Raw genomic sequence first — 18924 nt, 5'->3', positions numbered from 1 at the left:
AAGTGGTTTGTGAGGATCGGTGTGAGAGGACACAGCAGGGTGCTGTGAGGTGGAGGACCAGAGAAGCTCACTCTACATTGGTTGTTGAGGGCACGTCTCTTTTTAAATTTTTTTTAATGTTTTAATTTTATTTTTGAGAGAGAAAGAGAGAGCACAAGCAGGGGAGGGGCAGGGTGGCAGAGAGAGACAGAAGCCGAAGCAGGCTTCAGGCTCCACGCTGTCAGCACAGAGCTGGATGAGGGACTCGAACTCACAAACTGAGATCGTGACCTTGAGCCGAAGCCAGATGCTCAACCGACTGAGCCACCCAGGCGCCCCTAGGGCACATCTCTTTGAGGAGGTAATAGTTGAGCTGAGAACTGACAGGTGAGAATAAGCCAGCTCTATTTCCTGACTAGGAAAAAAAAAAAAAACCCACACAAACAGAAAAAAAAAAAAATTTCCCAAACCCCTTTCCATTTACCCCGGTCGTTACATCTTCAGTCATTCTACGGAGACTCTTGGAGAAGTGAAGCCTTGAGCTGCAACTTAATTTGGGGGTGTGAGAGAGGGCCCAAGGAATGTTTGCTCACTGGGTATTGGTGAGCCCACATCCACGGCCCAGAAGAGCCAACAGGAGACTGAGAAGCAGGAAATGAGGACACAGTAAGGTCAGGTTACCCGGAGCTTCTGATGGTGATGGGGTACAGCAGGATTCTAAAGGTGGTTCCAGGGGCACCTGGGCGGCTCAGTTGGCTAAGCGTCCAACTCTTGGTTTCGGCTCAGGTCCTGATCTCACGGTTCATGGAATCGAGCCCCGCGTCAGGCTCTGCAATAAAAGCCTGCTTGGGGTTCTCTCTCTCTCTCTCTCTCTGTATCTCTGCCTCTCCCCTGCTCATGCTCTCTTCCAGTAAATAAATAAATATTTTTAAAATAGTAAAAAAAAAAAAAAAAAAAAAGATGTTTCCAGACATCGTCCCACTGAATCCTTGTCTAAGCGTTATCCCCACAGAGAGTAAGCGAACCAAGTAAGTGGCACGTGTGGGTGGAAGCAAGGGGCAGAAGACTGAGACTCTAGATCTGCTTTACCACCAACTAGATGTGTGACCCTCTGGAAGTTTCTCTCTGCAGACCTCACTGGCCCTCTCTGCATTTCTCTCTGCAGACCTCACTGGCCACGTACAAAATGACAAGCAGCATACTGCCAATGGCAGGGGGGGGGTGTGTGGGGGGTGGTGAGGGTCCAGTGAGAAAATGGGAAAGTGCTTGGAAAAGCATTAAGCCCTAGACAAATGTGAAGTTCTGTCTGTTGGAAGTCCCTTTCCCAGGGGCGAACTAAAGGTGAAACACTGGGCATTTTATTTTCTGGCCCATTGTGTTTGACACTAGCCAGAAAGCACTTATGTAGAGAACACAGGAGCTCCAGAAAGCACGAAGGGAGTCCCCCTCCCATGACGGCCAGGAGCCCTTGTTAGGCTGTAGGGAGGACAATTCTCCCGTCACTTGAGCTCCGTAGGACCTGAGAGGCCAGTTCGAGCTGATTTTGTTTGAGGACGACCTGAGATACCACAAGAATAATTTTTTTGCAGTGATAAACTGGAGGCCTAGAGAGAGTAACATGGCTTATTTCCAAGTCTCAACTATGATATACGTATGCTACACATATGACATATGTATGTGACATACATATCCATGTGATATACATGCCCAGAGGCTTGTATGTTGCTGTCCCTCAATCAGAACTTTCCTATGCTGTGTGCTACTCCACTGAGGCCCCACTTCCTCACCTAACAACGGATAGTGGTAGGTGTCTACTGGGAAAGAACCACATTTTTAAATTTCCAGCACCCAGTCACCCTGAGCCCCCTTTTCGTTTCTTTTCCCCACACCCCCACCCCACCTTGTGGTAGGACAAGGAGGACAAGAACGAAAATAATCAGGGCGCTTGGGTGGCTCAGTCGGTTGAGCTTCCAACTTTGGCTCCGGTCAAGATCTCGCAGTTCATGAGTTCGAGCCCCGAGCCGGGCTCTGTGCTGGCATCCTGTCAGCACAGAGCCTGCTTCAGATCCTCCGTCCCTTTCTCGCTGCCCTTCCCCCTGCTTGCACTCTCCCGAAAATAAATAAATAGATAAACAAATAAACAAACAAAAAGAGAGAAGAGGAAAATAATCGAAACTGGCAAGATGACAACAGAAAAGGTAGTAAAGGACTGCAATCCCACTGGTTGGTTTCTGCAAGAACTTAAATGGCTTAAAATCGCCCAAATGTCATTCTGAACCTCAGAAAGTAGATGGTTTCTTTGAAGGGCAGCGGAGTGGGTCAGAGGTGGACCACAGAGGAGGGATTTCTCCTCCAATTTGTTGGCCACTTTTCCTGCCGTGATCCTTGGAATCAGAGAGAGAACCATAACGACACTTCGTTGTTTGTGACCTGCATTGTTTTTATGACTGCACTTGTGTTCCATATACTAAATGGTCTCTAAATAAAACCCAGTGATGTTTGTGAGGACCTTGCAGGAAGGACCCTTTTAGAAGATGGAAAGTAGACCCTTCTGGAGTCTCAGGGACCTAATGCACCAGGTCAGTTTGCGATTGTCTGTTTTTCTGCCACTTTTATTTATTTATTCATTTTTATTTTTTTAAGTGTTTTTTTAAAGTTTATTTATTTTTGGGAGACAGAGAGAGACAGAGCATGAACGGGGGAGGGGCAGAGAGAGAGGGAGACACAGAATCGGAAGCAGGTTCCAGGCTCTGAGATGTCAGCACAGAGCCCGACATGGGGCTCGAAGTCATGAACCATGAGAGCATGACCTGAGCCAAAATCAAGAGTCAGACGCTTAACTGACTGAGCCACCCAGGCGCCCCTCTCCATCTATTGTCCTCAGTACAGGCAGCCTGCTGCCTTCTCATTAGATAGGCAACATGCATGGACCTTGAAGGCATTACTCAAAGTGAAATAAGTCAGGAAGAGAAAGACAAATATCATATGATCTCATTTCTATATGGAACCTTAAAAATTAAACTAAAAAAAGGACTCATAGAAAAAGAAATCAGATTTGTGGTCACGGGAAAGGAAATTGGAAGAAGGTGGTCAAAAGGCACAAACTTCCAGTTCTAAGATAATAAGTACTGGGGATGTAACGTAACAACACGAGGACTATAGTTAACACTACTGGATGGTTTATACTGAAAATTGCTAAGACAGTAGACCCTACAGGTTCTTATCACAAGGAAAAAAGCATTTTTTTCTTTTTTTGTATCTTTATAAGGATATTAATTAAATGTATTGTGATAAGTATATGTAAGTCAAGTCATTCTGTTGTACACCTTAATCTTGTAGGGTGCTAGGGGCGCCTGGGTGGCTCAGTCGATTGAGTGTCTGACTCTTGATTTTGGCTCAGGTCATGATCTCACAGAAGTGAGATCGAGCCCCACTGGTGGGGTGCTGGGCTGTGGAGCGTGCTTGAAAGTGTCTCTGCTCTTCTCCCCACCCCCGTGCATGCTCTTTCTCTCAAAAAGAAAAGAAAAGAAAAGAAAAAAGATCTTATACAGTGCTACATGCCAATTATATCTCAATAAAACCAAAAGAAAAATAAGAAGTTTTGCAATGTTTAAATAGGGGCGCCTGGGTGGCTCAGTCAGTTAAGCATCTGACTTCAGCTCAGGTCATGATCTCACGGTTTGTGAGTTCGAGCTCCATGTCGGGCTCTGTGCTGACAGTGAGGGGCCTGCTTGGGATTCTTCTTCTCTCTCCCTCTCTCTCAAAATAAATAAATAAGCTTAAAATTTTTTTCATAAAGATAATAAAAAATTTAAAAAATAAATAACAATTTCTTCAGTGTTAATTAACACTATCAGCTTCCCCCACCCCGCCTCCCCAAAAAAGAAAAACCAGAGAGTACCAAGCCTCAGTGACCACCAAATATCTTCCCCGCCACTATTTATCTCTTCGGCTGTGTTGTGCACACATTAAGAAAGGTGGAGACTGTCAGTTATTAATTCTGCCTCTGTCCCTCCTTCCCCCACCCTGTGATTCTCTCCATAGTAGCCTGATAAGCCAGCTTTGTGCATAATGCTGGGTGACCTAATGACATTTTCTTTGGGGGTGTACAAACTATACCTACTTCCTACCATCCCGTCAACACAGGGATGGAAGGGAGGGGTGACCATGGGAAGATAAGGACAGATAGGGACGAGGCAGAGATGCTGGTCTGCTACTTTGGACTGCTGAATACATCTGAGCTAGCAGGTTGAATCCAAGAATTAGTGTTTGCAAAAGTGTGGTCGACAACCACCCGCATCAAGATCATCCACAGAAACTTATTAAACAACGTAGATTCTTAAGTCTCCCATCCCCGCAGCATCGGTTTTTTGTTGGCAATTTTGGCAATTCCCTACTAGACAACTACATATGTTCACGAGGGAGAAGGACCTGCTTGCAACACCCCGTCCTGCAGTTCGAGAAGGTTAATTGGGCTATTGAGGGGGCATCACTGCTAGGGTGCGAGGGATGTTGGGGACAACGGATGGGCAGTGAGTTGGCACTGGACGAAGGGCTCTCTTTTTATGCCCTGGTGTTCTGCAGCTGAGTTTGTGCACTTGGCCTAAGGTTTCTACAAGGGCTCTAGAGTAGATAAACCAATATCAAAGTCAGTCCCAGCAGGCCCCAGAATGATTCGAACAGGATATTCTAACCATCTAGCAACCTTGCGGAAGAGAGGAGGACCACTGTCTTTAGTGGCGGGGACCTGACTCCCCTCTAGACCACTACACATGTGTAATAAGCTGGAGGTGAGGGCATGGGAAGGAATGGTGATACTCACTGAGGGGACTATCTCTACTTCAGGGCTTCCAAGAGACCCGGACTTCCTCCACATTCTGAAGATTCCAGTATATATTTTTTAAATGTTTATTTATTTATTTTTGAGAAGAGGTGCAGAGAGAGAGAGGGAGACAGAGAACCCCAAGCAAGCTCTGTGCTATCAGCGCGGAGCTCAACACGGGGCTTGAGCCCACGAACCGGGAGATCATGACGTGAGCCGAAGTCGGACATTCAACCGACTGAGCCACCCAGGCGCCCCTATTTTTTAAATGAATCAAAACAAAAATGGAGTTGCAAAAACTACGATATATTTTAAATGCTTACATCTTTTTTTAAATTGCATTTTTAGCCCCGAGGCAAAACCACAATACAATGTATAACATTGGGTGAGGTCCAGAAATCTGCATTTTTAACAAATGCCCCATATGCACACCAACATTTGAGAAGCATGCCCTGAATTTTACCAGGAGGAGAAAGTGCTCCAAGTGAGGTAGACTTCCCTTGAAATGCCAGGAAAGTGAATTCTCTCGCCTCGATTTGGGGTGTGTATGCCACAGCAATTTGTGTTGCTTTCCCATCATAAGGAATCAGAGCTGGTCTTATGCCCAAATGAAGTAAGCAGCTACGAGTTAATGTGAAAAATGCCAAAATATCCCCTTACCCAAAATAACCCTCCGACAAGCCTGCCATTGGGCCCAAGATTCCCGGGAGTAGCTTTTCTCCTTAAAGGTTATTATTAGCTCCGCTCTGCTGTGTCGATGCCTGCCACTCTCCCTTTGCATTATGTTATAAAGCTTTCCAATTTGCTAAGGCAAGATGGTTGCTGGCAGGAGATCTACGGGAGTGCATAAGAATTTGTCAAAAGCTGGTAAGAAATTGGCCTTGTAGCTTGATTGCAAGGAAAAGAACCTTGAGCTTGGATTTGTTGAGAAACGTGAAATTGAACAGATATGTTCGTTTGACCTAGCTGTGGCTGTGTGTTCAGAATCTGAGCTAGTCAACAACATTTGAGGGTATACTCTTCAGTCCCAGTACCTTACACTGGGACAGTGAAAGGAGAGAAAATATACAGAAGCCTTGGTCTGCTCCACAGGACCTGACAATCTCAAAGGCAATGCAGGGCACACACATGATCTAGAACACATAATGTAAATCTATGTGTCATTAAGAGCACATTGAAAGCACATCGTGGTAGCACAAAAGTCCTGAAAATTTTGGAAAGTATGGAAGAGGAAGGACCGCTGCCTATGGTTGTGTAGGTATATCTTACACAAGGAACCCCGCCAGGAGCGGATCTTGGAAAATGTTTAATAGTAACAGTTGAGTGCAAAGGATAGGGCAGAGTAGGAGAACGCATCACCACCAAACACTGAAAATAGGCAAAGAAAAAGCCAATGTGTGATATGCCCATCACATAAGGTGAAAGGCTAGCCCCATGCAGATGTATAAAAATCTTTGAGGCATTGGGGCCCCCGGGGGGCTCAGTCGGTTAAGCATCCGACTTCAGCTCAGGTCATGATCTTGCAGTTCGTGAGTTCGAGCCCCGCATCGGGCTCTGGGCTGACAGCTCAGAGCCTGCTTTGGATTCTGTGTCTCCCTCTCTTTCTGCCCCCTCCCCTGCTCCTGTTCTGTCTCTGTCTCTCAAAAATAAGTAAATGTTAAAAAATTTTTGTAAAAACCTTTGAGGCATTTAGGGATGTTTAGACAAATACAACCACAAGAACCAATCTATAATCTTGCAATTCACATTAGATCAAGGATTGAAAATAAAACAGATTTCTACATGCCAAATCATCTTTTTGTCCATATTGTTCGCTGCTGCAATCGTAACACCTAGCATCTATATATATTTGGTGAATGAATGAATGAATGAATGTATGTATGAATGCATACTTACTAATCACTTTGCAACTCACGCTGTTTAATCCTTCCAGGTGGTCTGTTATTTCCAGAGCTTCAGGATCCGGGTGTTAATTCTGTACACTAATTACATTCTGTGTGATGTTCCCACCACCACTACTGGACAGTCATCACTCTATACCCAGAGCCTAGCAGAATGCCTGGGATATAGTAGTTAGTTGCTCAACATAGGAATCAAAGAATGGAGGTTAGGTGGGCCATGAATTGATACATGATAAGTGAATGGAAAAGAACCATTGAGACAATAATTTGCAGTAACTTCTGTGCTAAGTTACATGGTAATTGCCAACCTAAGCCCACCTGAGCACTAGGGGAATGGAATGGTAGCAATTGGGGTCCTAAATGGAGTAGGGACAATGAGGGACACCAGAAAGCCTCTGAAGCTCAAAAAGATGCCTATGGTGTATAAGTTCACCCACCATATGACTCTATTACTTTGTTGAGATCGAATGCCTTTTTTCCCTTAGAATTTTAGACAACTATTTTCTTTTAAAAAGGACATTACTTCTTAGTGTTTAAAACACAAACAAAAAGCTTACCTCACCCAGGGGTTTAAAAAAAAAAAGAGCATTTCCAGATAGCAGGATCTCTAGGCAAGTTTGAAAATGTGACTCAGGTCATCTTAAGAAATACTTATTGAATAGCTACTTCATTTCCAGAACTATTGAAACATTCCATGAATGAGAGACTGGCTATTTGGGGCCATCAAAGGGTAAAATGAAAATTCAAGGTTTGTTTCTGGTGTTGTTGGCTCAGAAATGTAGTGGAAAGAACCAACAATTATATAGGTCTTACTATATAGCAGGCCTTGGCATTTTACATTGATTTCTCTTTTTGTTGTTTATGTATTTTTGAGAGGAGACAGAGTGTGAGCGGGGGAGGGGCAGAGAGAGAGAAGGCGACACAGAATCCGAAACAGGCTCCAGGCCCCTCACTGTCAGCACAGAGCCCACTGTGGGGCTTGAATTCACAAACTGTGAGGTCATGACCTGAGCCAAAGTCGGACACTTAACCCACTGAGCCACCCAGGCGCCCCTTTATTTCTGAAATTCCACAGCAATTCAGGTTGGTAGATATTTTCCTCGACTTTAACATTTGAGAAAACCATCAGAGATTGGGATTGACAGGTCTGAAGTCACACAACTAATAGCAGAACAGTATTTTAAACCCTGGTCTGCCGAACTCCAAAACCTCTGCTCTTTCCACAATAGCAGGCTACCCCTCACGATTTCATGCTGCCCTTACCCCTGTCTTCCTCTGCATGCCAGCTTGCCTACAGCACCATTATCTCGCAATGCAGGATTCCAGGGCAATGATAGTTACTATAGCGATAATTGTGTGTGTGTGTGTGTGTGTGTGTGTGTGCGTGCGCGCGCACGCGCGTGCATGTGTGTGTGCAATTTACATATTGACGCTCTCCTCAAGGGCCTTCAAGGGTTTGTCCAGCATACTTTCTAATGAGTTTGAAGGGAAAAAATCGGGGCGCCTGGGTGGCTCAGTCTGTTGGGCGGCCGACGTCGGCTCAGGTCATGATCTCGCGGTCCGTGAGTTCGAGCCCCGAGTCGGGCTCTGTGCTGACAGCTCAGAGCCTGGAGCCTGTATCAGATTCTGTGTCTCCCTCTCGCTGACCCTCCCCTGTTCATGCTCTGTCTCTCTCTGTCTCAAAAATAAATAAAACGTTAAAAAAAATTTTACAGAAGGGAAAAAATCTATGTATCCTTTTATATTTTGGGGGTTGACATCTAGAAATGTCATCATAAGTTTAAACAATTGCAAATGATATAATTTCAGGAATATGATAAATATAGATATTTAAAATAAAATTATCCTGGGGGAACTGGGTGGTTCAGTCAGTTGGTTAGGTATGCAAATCTTGATCTCAGATCAGGTTTTGATCTCAGGGGCTTGATCTCAGGGTTGTGAGTTTGGACCCCGAGTTGGGCTCCACACTGCGCATAAAGCCTACTCAAATAAAACAAAATAAAATAAAATAATAAAATAAAATAAAATAAAATAAAATAAAACTAGTCACTCATTTAAATTTATCCAATGGAATCTGAATGCCACAGCGATTTGCTACTCATAGGCATGTATTTAAAAATTAAATGGCTAGGGGCGCCTGGGTGGTGCAGTCGGTTAAGCGTCCGACTTCAGCCAGGTCACGATCTCACGGTCCGTGAGTTCGAGCCCCGCATCGGGCTCTGGGCTGATGGCTCGGAGCCTGGAGCCTGTTTCCGATTCTGTGTCTCCTTCTCTCTCTGCCCCTCCCCCGTTCATGCTCTGTCTCTCTCTGTCCCAAAAATAAATAAAAAAAAAAAGTTGAAAAAAAAAATTAAATAAATAAATAAATAAAAATTAAAATTAAATGGCTATAATCTTTAAGGGCAGAAAGTTTACATCATTCCCTTTCTCTTTGTTTTTTTTTTTTTAATTTTTTTTTTCAACGTTTATTTTTGGGACAGAGAGAGACAGAGCATGAACGGGGGAGGGGCAGAGAGAGAGGGAGACACAGAATCGGAAACAGGCTCCAGGCTCTGAGCCATCAGCCCAGAGCCCGACGCGGGGCTCGAACTCCCAGACAGCGAGATCGTGACCTGGCTGAAGTCGGACGCTTAACCGACTGCGCCACCCAGGCGCCCCAATTCCCTTTCTCTTTGAATTCTTCTTTCCACTCACATCCCCACAGGATTTTATCCTAATATCATAAAATTTTTGTTTTAAGTATTTTATGACTATTGATCACGACAATATTTCTTCAGAACAAAAATATAAATTAAATTTTAATGTTTTATTTCCTGCAGCCAGAAGGTAATAAATGTTAAAACATTTCTTTTTTTTAAGTTTATTTTTTTTTTTTGAAAGAGATAGCAAGCGGGAGAGGGGCAGAGAGAGAGAGAGAGGGAGACGGAGAATCCCAAGTGGGCTCCGTGTTATCGATGCAGAGCCCAATGCGGGGCTCAAACTCACAAACTGTGAGATCATGACCTGAGCTGAAACCAAGAGTTGGATGCTTAACTGACTGAGCCACCCAGGCACTCCTAAAACATTTCTTTTGAGTTTAGTTATGATTCAATGATTAGCAGTCCAAAACAGCTCAAGGAACACAAATACAATACAAATTTTGGTAAATAACTTTAAGACATAAACATACATTTTTATTGGAAATGCATTTCTTCAATATGTGGTTAGGGTTTTTCATCCAACTAGTTATTATATCCATAGAATATTACATAATATTTAGGAACAAAATTCAGCTTCAACTATGTTTTTATATTTTTAGGACAGTAAGTGCTAAGAAGCCTTTTCATATCAATAAGTATATGTGAATGGACAGTTTTATTATGCCATTGTCATTCAATTTTCTTGAACTCTCAGTTACATGCTAAAAGATCATATAATCCTTTTTTGAAAAATAATATTTTAACAATCTATCATCTGACAACATGATTAGGTTCCCCTTATATTTTACATAAAGCAAAGATCTGTAAACTATATTACTTAGAAAAGGATTTGTTACTCAAGATTACCGCCATTCAGTTTCTCCATTTCTGGGAAGTAATACTGTGGTAAGAAGCCTCTACAATGGCCCTCCACTGATCCCCACTTCCTGGAATTTGACCCCTTATACAATCTGTTCTCCTTGAGCATGGGCTAGACGTAGGGACTCAATTCTAACAAACAGAATATGACAAAAGTGATGTCACTTCAGAGATTAGGTTACATGAAGATCTTGGCTTTTCTCATTGACTCCCTCTGAGTGAAGCCTGCTGCCATGTTATGAGCTCTCTTTTGTTTTTTTAATTGTTTTAATGTTTATTTATTCTTGAGACAGAGAGAGAGAGAAAGAGAGAGAGAGAGAGCGCGCGCACGCGCCTGAGCGGGGAGGGGCAGAGAGGGAGACACAGAATCCAAAGGAGGCTCCAGGCTCCCAGCTGTCGGCACAGAGCCCGACGCAGGGCTTGAACTCACAAGCTGTGAGATCATGACCTGAGCCGAAGTCGGATGCTTAACCGACTGAGCCACCCAGGCGCCCCAATGTTATGAGCTGTCTTTTTTTTTTTAACACTTTTTAAATGTTTTTATTTATTTTTGAGACAGAGAGAGACAGAATGTGAGAAGGGAGGAAGAGAGAGAGAGGGAGACACAGAATCTGAAGCAGGCTCCAGGCTCTGGGCTGACGAGCTGTCAGCCCAGAGCCTGGTGTGGGGCTCGAACTCACAGACTGTGAGATCATGACCTGAGCTGAAGTCGACCGCTTAACCGACTAAGCCACCCAGGCGCCCCACCCAATGTTATGAGCTGTCTTAAAGAGAAGCCCGTATGGCAAGGAGCTGAGAAAGCTCTTCAGCCAATAGCTAGCAAGGGACTAAGATCCTCAGTCCAACAGTGATGAATTTCATTTCATTGAAATTAATACAGTTTGCTCTATGAAAACACCAGTAAGAAAGCACTATGAAAAGATGCAGACTGGGAGAAAACATTTGCAAGTCACATTCCTGACAAAGAGCTTGTATCCAAGAATACAGGCATACCTCGTTTTATTGTGCTTCAAAGATACTGCTTTTTAGAAATGTAAGGTTTATGGCAACCCTGCATTGAGCAAGTCCATCGGCGCCACTTTTCCAACAGCATTTGCTCACTTTTTGTCTCTGTCTCACATTTTGGTAATTCTCGCAATATTTCAAACATAGTCATTGTTATTATATTTGTTATGGTGATCTGTGGTCAGTGATCTCATTTTTTTTGAGAGAGAGAGAGAACACACATAAGCGGGGGAGGGGCAGATAGAGAGACAGAGAGAGAGAGAGAGAGAGAGAGAGAGAGAGAGAGAATCCCAAGCAGTCTCCATGATAACAGGGTGAAGATCAGAACTGCGAGATCAGACCTCAGCCAAAACCAAGAGTCGGAGGCTCAACTGACTGAGCCACCCAGGTACCCCGATGGTTACCATTTTTTTAGCAATAAAGTACTTTCTAACTAAATTATGTACATTGTTTTTTGAACATAATACTATTGCACACTTAAAAGATGACAGTATAGGGGTGCCTGGGTGGCTCAGTCGTACAACTTCATACAACTTCAGCTCAGGTCGTGATCTCGTGGTTTGTGGGTTCAACCCCCGCACCGGGCTCTGTGCTGACAGCTTAGAGCCTGGAGCCTGCTTCGGATTCTGTGTCTCCCTCTCTCTCTGCCTCTCCCCCGCCCATGCTTTGTCTCTCTCTCAAAAATAAATAAACACTAAAAAAAATTTTTTAAGGTGACAGTATAGTGTAAACATAACTTTTATATGCACTACCAATCCAAAAAATTCATTTGACTCACTTTAGTGCAGTGTTAGCTTTATTGTGATGGTCTGGGACCAAAACCACAACGTCTCCAAGGGTTGCCTATGTATAAAAAAAATATATCAAAATTCACCTGTAAGAAAAAAATGCAATACAAATGGACAAAGGGTCTGCACAGACGCTTCACCACAGACGGTATATAAATATCAAATAAGCATATGAAAAGATGCTCGACATCATTCGCTATTTGGGAAGTGAGTCTTAAAACCATAATGGGATCCAACTACTTATCTGTTAGAATGGAGCAACTTTCAAAACCTGACACGTGGTTTGTCAGGATGAGCACAGGGTGACATTTGGAAGTGTTGAATCACTATATTGTACACCTGAAACTAATATAACACTGTATGTTCACGAGCTGGAGTTAAAACAGAAACTTGATAAAGAGAATAAACACCTGACAAGTGCTAAGGAAGTCACGGAGCAAGTGGTGGGAGTGAAAAGTGGCACAGCCACTCAGGAAGACAGTTTGGCAGTTGATTATAAAGTTAAATGCACACTTGGGGCGCCTGGGTGGCTCAGTTGGTTAAGCGTCTGACTTCAGCTCAAGTCATGATCTCACGGTTCATGATTTTGAGCCCCACATCGGGCTCTGTGCTGACAGCTCAGAGCCTGGAGCCTGCTTCAGATTCTGTGTCTCCCTCTCTCTCTGCCCCTCCCCTGCTCATGCGCTGTCTCTCTCTGTCTCAAAAATAAGTAAAAACATTTAAAAAACTAAAAGAAAATAAAGTTAAATGCACGCTTACCACGTGACTCGGCAATACCACCCTAGCTTGTCAAGCTAGAGAGGTTAAACTTATGTTCAGCAATAACCTGTGCGTGAATGTTCCAAGCAGCTTTATTCATAATTGCTAACACTGAAAACAACCAAATGTTCTTCAAGAAGTGAATGAAGAAACCGTGGTACATCCATATAATGGAAAACCACTCAGCACTAAAATGGAACACAGATGAAGCTCAAAGCCAGTCTCAAAAGATTATCTACCGTATGATTGCATCTATCTGGTATTTTGGGGTTTTTTTTAAGTTTATTTTTTTTAAGAGAGAGAGAGAGAGAGCAGGGGAGGGGCAGAGAGAGAGGGAGAGAAAGAATCCCAAGCAGGCTCCATGGTGTCAGCACAGAGCCTGATGCAGGGCTTGATCCCACGAACCGAACTGTGAGATCATGACCTGAGCTGAAATCAAGAGTTGGATGCTCAAGACTTAGCCACCCAGGTGCTCCTAAAGTTTATTTATTTTGAGAGAGAGAGAGAGGGAGGGAGGAAGGGAGGGAGAGAGAGAGACAGAGAGACAGAGAGAGAGAGAGAGAGAGAGAATGAGCAGGGCAGGGGCAGATAAGGAGAGAAAGAATCCCAAGCAGGCTCTGCACTGTCAGCATGGAGCCCAATGCAGGGCACAAACTCACGAACTGTGAGATCATGACCTGAGCTGAAACCAAGAGTCGGTTGCTCAACCAGCTGAGCCACAGGCGCCCTCCCGCTGTTGGATATTTAGGCTGTTGCCAGTTAGTTTGCTAAGATAAGCTACAGCGCTACAGGGAACGACCCGGCGCATACATCTTTTTGCAAGTATAATGATAAGTTAAATCTCTAAAAGTAGGATTACCAGGTCCTAGGGTATGTGTAATTTGAGTTTTTATACCTACTGACAGATTGCCCTCTATCGAAGCAAGGAGAACTTTTAGAATGAGTCATGTGTGCATTCTGCAGTGCCCCATCCCAAACTCTTGAATTCTCTCTTTCATAGGATCATGCCGATATTGAGTGGAAATTTGCAAGAACAAAGCTCTGGATGAGTTACTTTGATGAAGGCGGCACCTTGCCACCTCCTTTCAATATCATCCCCAGTCCCAAGTCATTTCTCTACCTTGGTAACTGGTTCAACAACACCTTCTGCCCCAAAAGAGACCCTGATGGGAGACGGAGGAGGCACAACTTGAGAAGCTTCACAGTAAGGCTTTTAAAAATTATGTTTTGGTTTTTTTTTAAACAGAACTGTTTTCTATCTCCCCCCACCCCCAACACCCTTGGTGACAGTCCGTATATTAAACATCAAAAAATCACTTCAACCCCCCGATGCTTGGGGGCTTCTCAGGCAGGAGCTCCTCCGTTATTCTCCAGCCCTAATATTTAGAAATATATTCGAGTGGATGGGTTGCTGGGAGACCACTGATCTAAGCTCTCTGTCCATTTTCAATTACAGGAACGCCATGCTGACAGCCTGATACAGAATCAACATTACCAGGTAAAGCTTCCCAGGGACTAAGCACAATAGTTTTTGGTCAGTTGTGTCACCTTGGACAAGTCACTTAACCTCAGCGAGCCTCAGTTTCCGCATCTGTGAAATGGGGGGGGGCATTTAAGTCACAGTATTGTTGCGAGAATTGAGTGGTGAGCATGTATGTACGATGAAGTGTGCATGTGCACGCGTGCCTGTGTGTACGTGTGGCCTGCCTGGCACAATGCCTGCCACGTCTCATCACCACTACTAATACAAAGCGGAGCACATCCCCAGGAGGCTAAGTGAAAAGAGGCCATCCCTGTGAAGGACAGGTGATATTTAAGAAAAATATCTGGACTGGGGCGGCTGGCCGGCTCAGTCTGTAGAGCACATGACTCTTAATCTCAGGGTGGTGAGTTCGAGCCCCACGTTGGGCGTGGAGCCTACTAAATAACTAAATGAATATCTGGATTATGTAATTAGTGGACATTGAGATCAGTAGACTTTGTGACACCGAAGAATGACTTTCTCAATTTTCTAAAAGGAAGAACTCTCATCTTACTGGGAGGGTTAAAGTTTCATCCAGCTTGAACGAGGAAGGGTATTGACCATGTGCCTTCAAGGATTATTCCATTCTCATCATTGTATAGATGGGAATCTGTGTTTGCTTTGTGTGTGGGCAGAAATTTTTCCCTTTGGGAAAAGCTGCTCTTATGAGCCCACTCTGCCACCAAATTTGGACACTTGCAGAAAATGACTGGATCCTGGGAGAATGTGCTATTGCAAAGACAGTCTAAGCATATTTTATTTCTTGGATGTGTTTCTTATTTTACTGAGAGCCTGAGAAGAAAACTGAATGCTTCTTTATGTGTGTTTTTTTTTTGTTGTTGTTGTTGTTGTTAATTTCCAGGAAGTTATCAGGAATTTAGTCAAAAGATACGTGGCCGCTATGATAAGAAATTCCAAAACGAACGAGGGACTGACAGAAGAAAATTTTAAGGTGATTTAATCACAAAGTGGTTGAATTTCTCATTTCACATTTCTTAAGCATCTTTTGATCTTCACCAAGTTTGAGGTTTCTGGTGATAATTTCAACCTCCTATAACCCACCAACACCAGCTAGAATTTTTACTTTCTCTCCGAGTGGTCTGTCCCCCAGAAAGTGGAGAGATTTCGCCAATGTCTCTTGCCACAATCAGCTTTATGAACGAAAGACATTTGCCTTATTCTTTTAATATTCTGGGTGTCTCACGGTGTGGGAATTGAAATTGAATGATATGGCAAGGACATATCGTGAGGGGCAAGATAGCAAAAGGACATATAAAGGCCTTCTTTAAAGATATAAGATGAAGACCAACCAATCCATTATTAAATCTTCCTTTTCATTTGTCTAATGCTTATTTATCTTAGAGAGAGAAAGAGAGAGCGAGAGAGCGCAAGCAGTGGAGGAACAGAGAGAGACAGACTCTGAAGCTGGCTCCAGGCTCCGAGCTGTCAGCACAGAGCCCGACACAGGACTCGAACCCGCGAACCGCGAGATCATGACCTGAGCCGAAGTCGGACGCTTAACCATCTGAGCCACCCAGGCACCCCTTCCATCTAAGATTTAACAAACCCTATCATTACACATTAAAACTCTCCTAATACTGGCATGAGCCCAAAGCAGTGGTTCTCAGTCAGAGGCAATTTTGTTCTTTAGGGCACATTTGGCGATGTCTGGAGGCAATTTTGGTGGTCACACCAGACGTGTGTGCCAGTGGCATCTAGTGGGTGGAGACCGAGATTGCTACTAAACATCTTACAACGCCCAGGACAGCCCCCCACGACCCAGACTCTCAACATGGCAAGTGACTGAAGACCCCTACCTTAGAACACAGGTATATTTTCTAAGGAGCATAAAAAGGCCGTTATCCTAACCCACAGATGGAAGTCATCTCGTGAGGGCCTGCTACGTGCCAAGCACTCCCCTGGGTGCTGGGGTACAGTGATGAGCAAGACCTAACCAGCCCCCACTCTTGTGGTGTGTCACGCACTAATGATCGAAGGTGACACATGACTGGATCTTCTGACAGGATCGACACAGGGCGCTGTGGAGACAGGAGAGACACTCAAGTGGGATTTGGGATGTCAGAGCAGCTTTTCAGAAGAAGCCGTGTTTAAGCTGGGGAGCCAGATAAAGGAGAGTTGTGGAGGAGAGTGTCCTAGGCAGACAGACCAGCACAGGCAAAGGCCCAGAGGCAAGAGACGGTATGTCTACGCAGGTGGACAGCAGGAGAGCGAAATGTTCCCACTTAAGCTTTGAGAAGGTGGTCTTTAAAGGAAAACTCTAGGGGCGCCTGCGTGGCTCAGTCGGTTAAGCGTCCGATTTCGGCTCAGGTCATGATCTCACGGTTCTGGGTTCGAGACCCGCATCAGGCTGCTCATTGTCAGCACGGAGCCTGGGGCCTGCTTGGGACCCTCTATTCCCCCGTCCTCGCTGCCCCTCCTGCACTTGCGTGCGCTTTCTCAAAAATAAGCAAACACTAAAGGAGCAATCTAGCATCTAGGCAGTCAGAGATAGAATTTCCTGGGGACCTGTGTAGACAGGGACCCCTGTCCTCAAACAGCAGTCTCTAACCTGACATGTTCTACTTCCCTAGTTTTATTCCGTGGGGTCCTAAAAGCTTTTTCCTCTGCCGCAGTCTTTCTATATGCAGATACGCCTATGAGAGCTAGTGCCCTAATCGAATACCTTAATCACTAGTTAACGTTGTAATAGGGACAGGTCTGCTGCTGTCCTCTTGATAAGGACCATCTGAAATCAGCGTTACTAATTGCACGATGTTGCCAATGGCCACCCCTGCCCACAGAATTATTAATATATTTTTCTTGTACTGGAATAATGTGAGATTTTGCCGGTAGTTTGTGTACTTGGTGATTTGCCATTAGGCAAAGCCTGGAACGTTCCGAAGGACACCCAGTGAGCCTATCTTGAACAAAAGGCCACGCTTCTTAACATAACGTATCTTCTCTCTTGCCCCAGGAATTAAAGCAGGACATCTCCAGCTTTCGATATGAAGTACTCGACCTCTTAGGAAATAGGAAACACTCAAGGAGAAGCTTTTCCGCGAGCAGCACCGAACTGTCCCAGAGGGATGATACCAATGATGGCAGTGGTGGGGCTCGGGCCAAATCCAAGAGTGTCTCTTTCAATTTAGGCTGCAAGAAAAAGGCCTGCCACGGGCCACCTCTCATCAGAACCATGCCAAGAGCCGGCGGTGCCCAAGGGAAGTCAAAAGCCGAGTCATCAAGCAAACGCTCCTTCATGGGTCCTTCTCTCAAGAAACTCGGTCTCCTATTCTCCAAGTTTAACGGTCATATGTCTGAACCCAGTTCAGAGCCAATGTGCACCATTTCGGATGGCATCGCTCAGCAGCACTATATGTGGCAGGACATCAGGTATTCTCAGATGGAGACCGGGAAAGCAGAGGCCTGCTCTCAAAGTGAAATTAACCTCAGTGAGGTAGAATTAGGGGAAGCCCGGGGCGCTGCTCAGAGCCGTGAATGCCCTCTAGCCTGTTCCAGCTCTCTCCACTGTGCATCCAGCATCTGTTCCTCGAATTCTAAACTTTTAGACTCCTCAGAGGACGTCTTTGAAACTTGGGGAGAGGCTTGCGACCTGCTCATGCACAAATGGGGTGACGGACAGGAAGAACAAGTTACAACTCGGCTCTAAGTCAGACCCCTACCACCTGTTCTGGAACTCAAGAGAAACTTTGTAATTTCCTTGCTCTCAAAGGTGACACGGCGTACGACTCCCTCATTGCCCTGAGCCACCCCAGCCCCACCCTTCCCCCACCCCTCCCCCACCGCCCCCCCAGAAAGGGGAGTGAAACTCCTATTATTTTCACTGTCTTTTATAGCCACATTTTCCATGTTCCGTTCTTGTGATTATGATTCTCGTTACTGCTATTATTTGCCTTTTTATACCTATTAACACTAAGTCCATTTCACAACCAACTGAAGGGGTGTTTGCCCCTGGTCAGCAGAGGTGCAGTGGGTGCTTAACCCCTTGGCTTTGCTTTTCTTACCCTTGCTTCCTTGAAGCTCCAGGTGCCACTTTGCTACTGTTGCTGCCGCTCAGATTCCTGACCTTCCTCAGGGTCTCACCGCATTTCCCCACGAGACTGAGGGAGGTGCTCAGCAGTCCCCACCAGCTATCAAATAAGGCAAAGCAACCTGCCTGTCTCCGTCGCCCTTCAGTGCTCCACGCTGCCCATTCTGGTCCAATGAACAGCATCAAAGGGAGACTGAACAGACTCCAAAGAATTGTCAGCTTGTGGTTTCTAGGTATAACTGGCCTTCTTGTTGTTTTTGTTTTTAAACACGACAACTTCTGTGCTCGCTTCGGCTGCACACACACTTAAACACGACAACTTCTCCTGATCGTGGGGGCGGTTGGCTTCTTTGGTTTCTTAAAGATGTGCTAGTTGCCCTAATATTTACCACGTAGTATGTGTCGTATCTAATAAGTTAGTGAATTCCTTTCTTGTGTTTGTGTGTTTCCGTTCCTTACGGCATTTGAAAATGCGACAGTATCGAGATTAGTATTTAGGATGTGTCCTGTTTTTAAAAAACTTCTGCACTCTAACCAGTAGCC

The 18924-nt window shown here is 44.8% G+C and overlaps 1 protein-coding gene across 1 annotated transcript in view; it reads left to right on the top strand.

Annotated features, from left to right (window-relative positions):
• TRPC5 (transient receptor potential cation channel subfamily C member 5) overlaps positions 1-18000 on the top strand; it is a 134295-nt gene extending 116295 nt beyond the window's left edge. The window contains exons 7-10 of the mRNA XM_047082120.1: positions 13812-14015; positions 14268-14309; positions 15196-15285; positions 17308-18000. Coding sequence (XP_046938076.1) covers positions 13812-14015; positions 14268-14309; positions 15196-15285; positions 17308-18000 — 1029 coding nt within the window. The remainder of the gene's footprint in view (positions 1-13811; positions 14016-14267; positions 14310-15195; positions 15286-17307) is intronic.
• The last annotated feature ends 924 nt before the right edge of the window (positions 18001-18924 follow it).

The sequence above is a fragment of the Lynx rufus genome, unplaced genomic scaffold, assembly GCF_022079265.1.
Source record: "Lynx rufus isolate CCGP_SWC_20201006 ecotype Redwood Valley unplaced genomic scaffold, mLynRuf1.p SCAF_19, whole genome shotgun sequence".
NCBI lineage: Eukaryota > Metazoa > Chordata > Mammalia > Carnivora > Felidae > Lynx > Lynx rufus.
The sequence above is the reverse complement of the archived record's forward strand: the minus strand, read 5'-3'. Positions and strand labels throughout refer to the sequence as shown.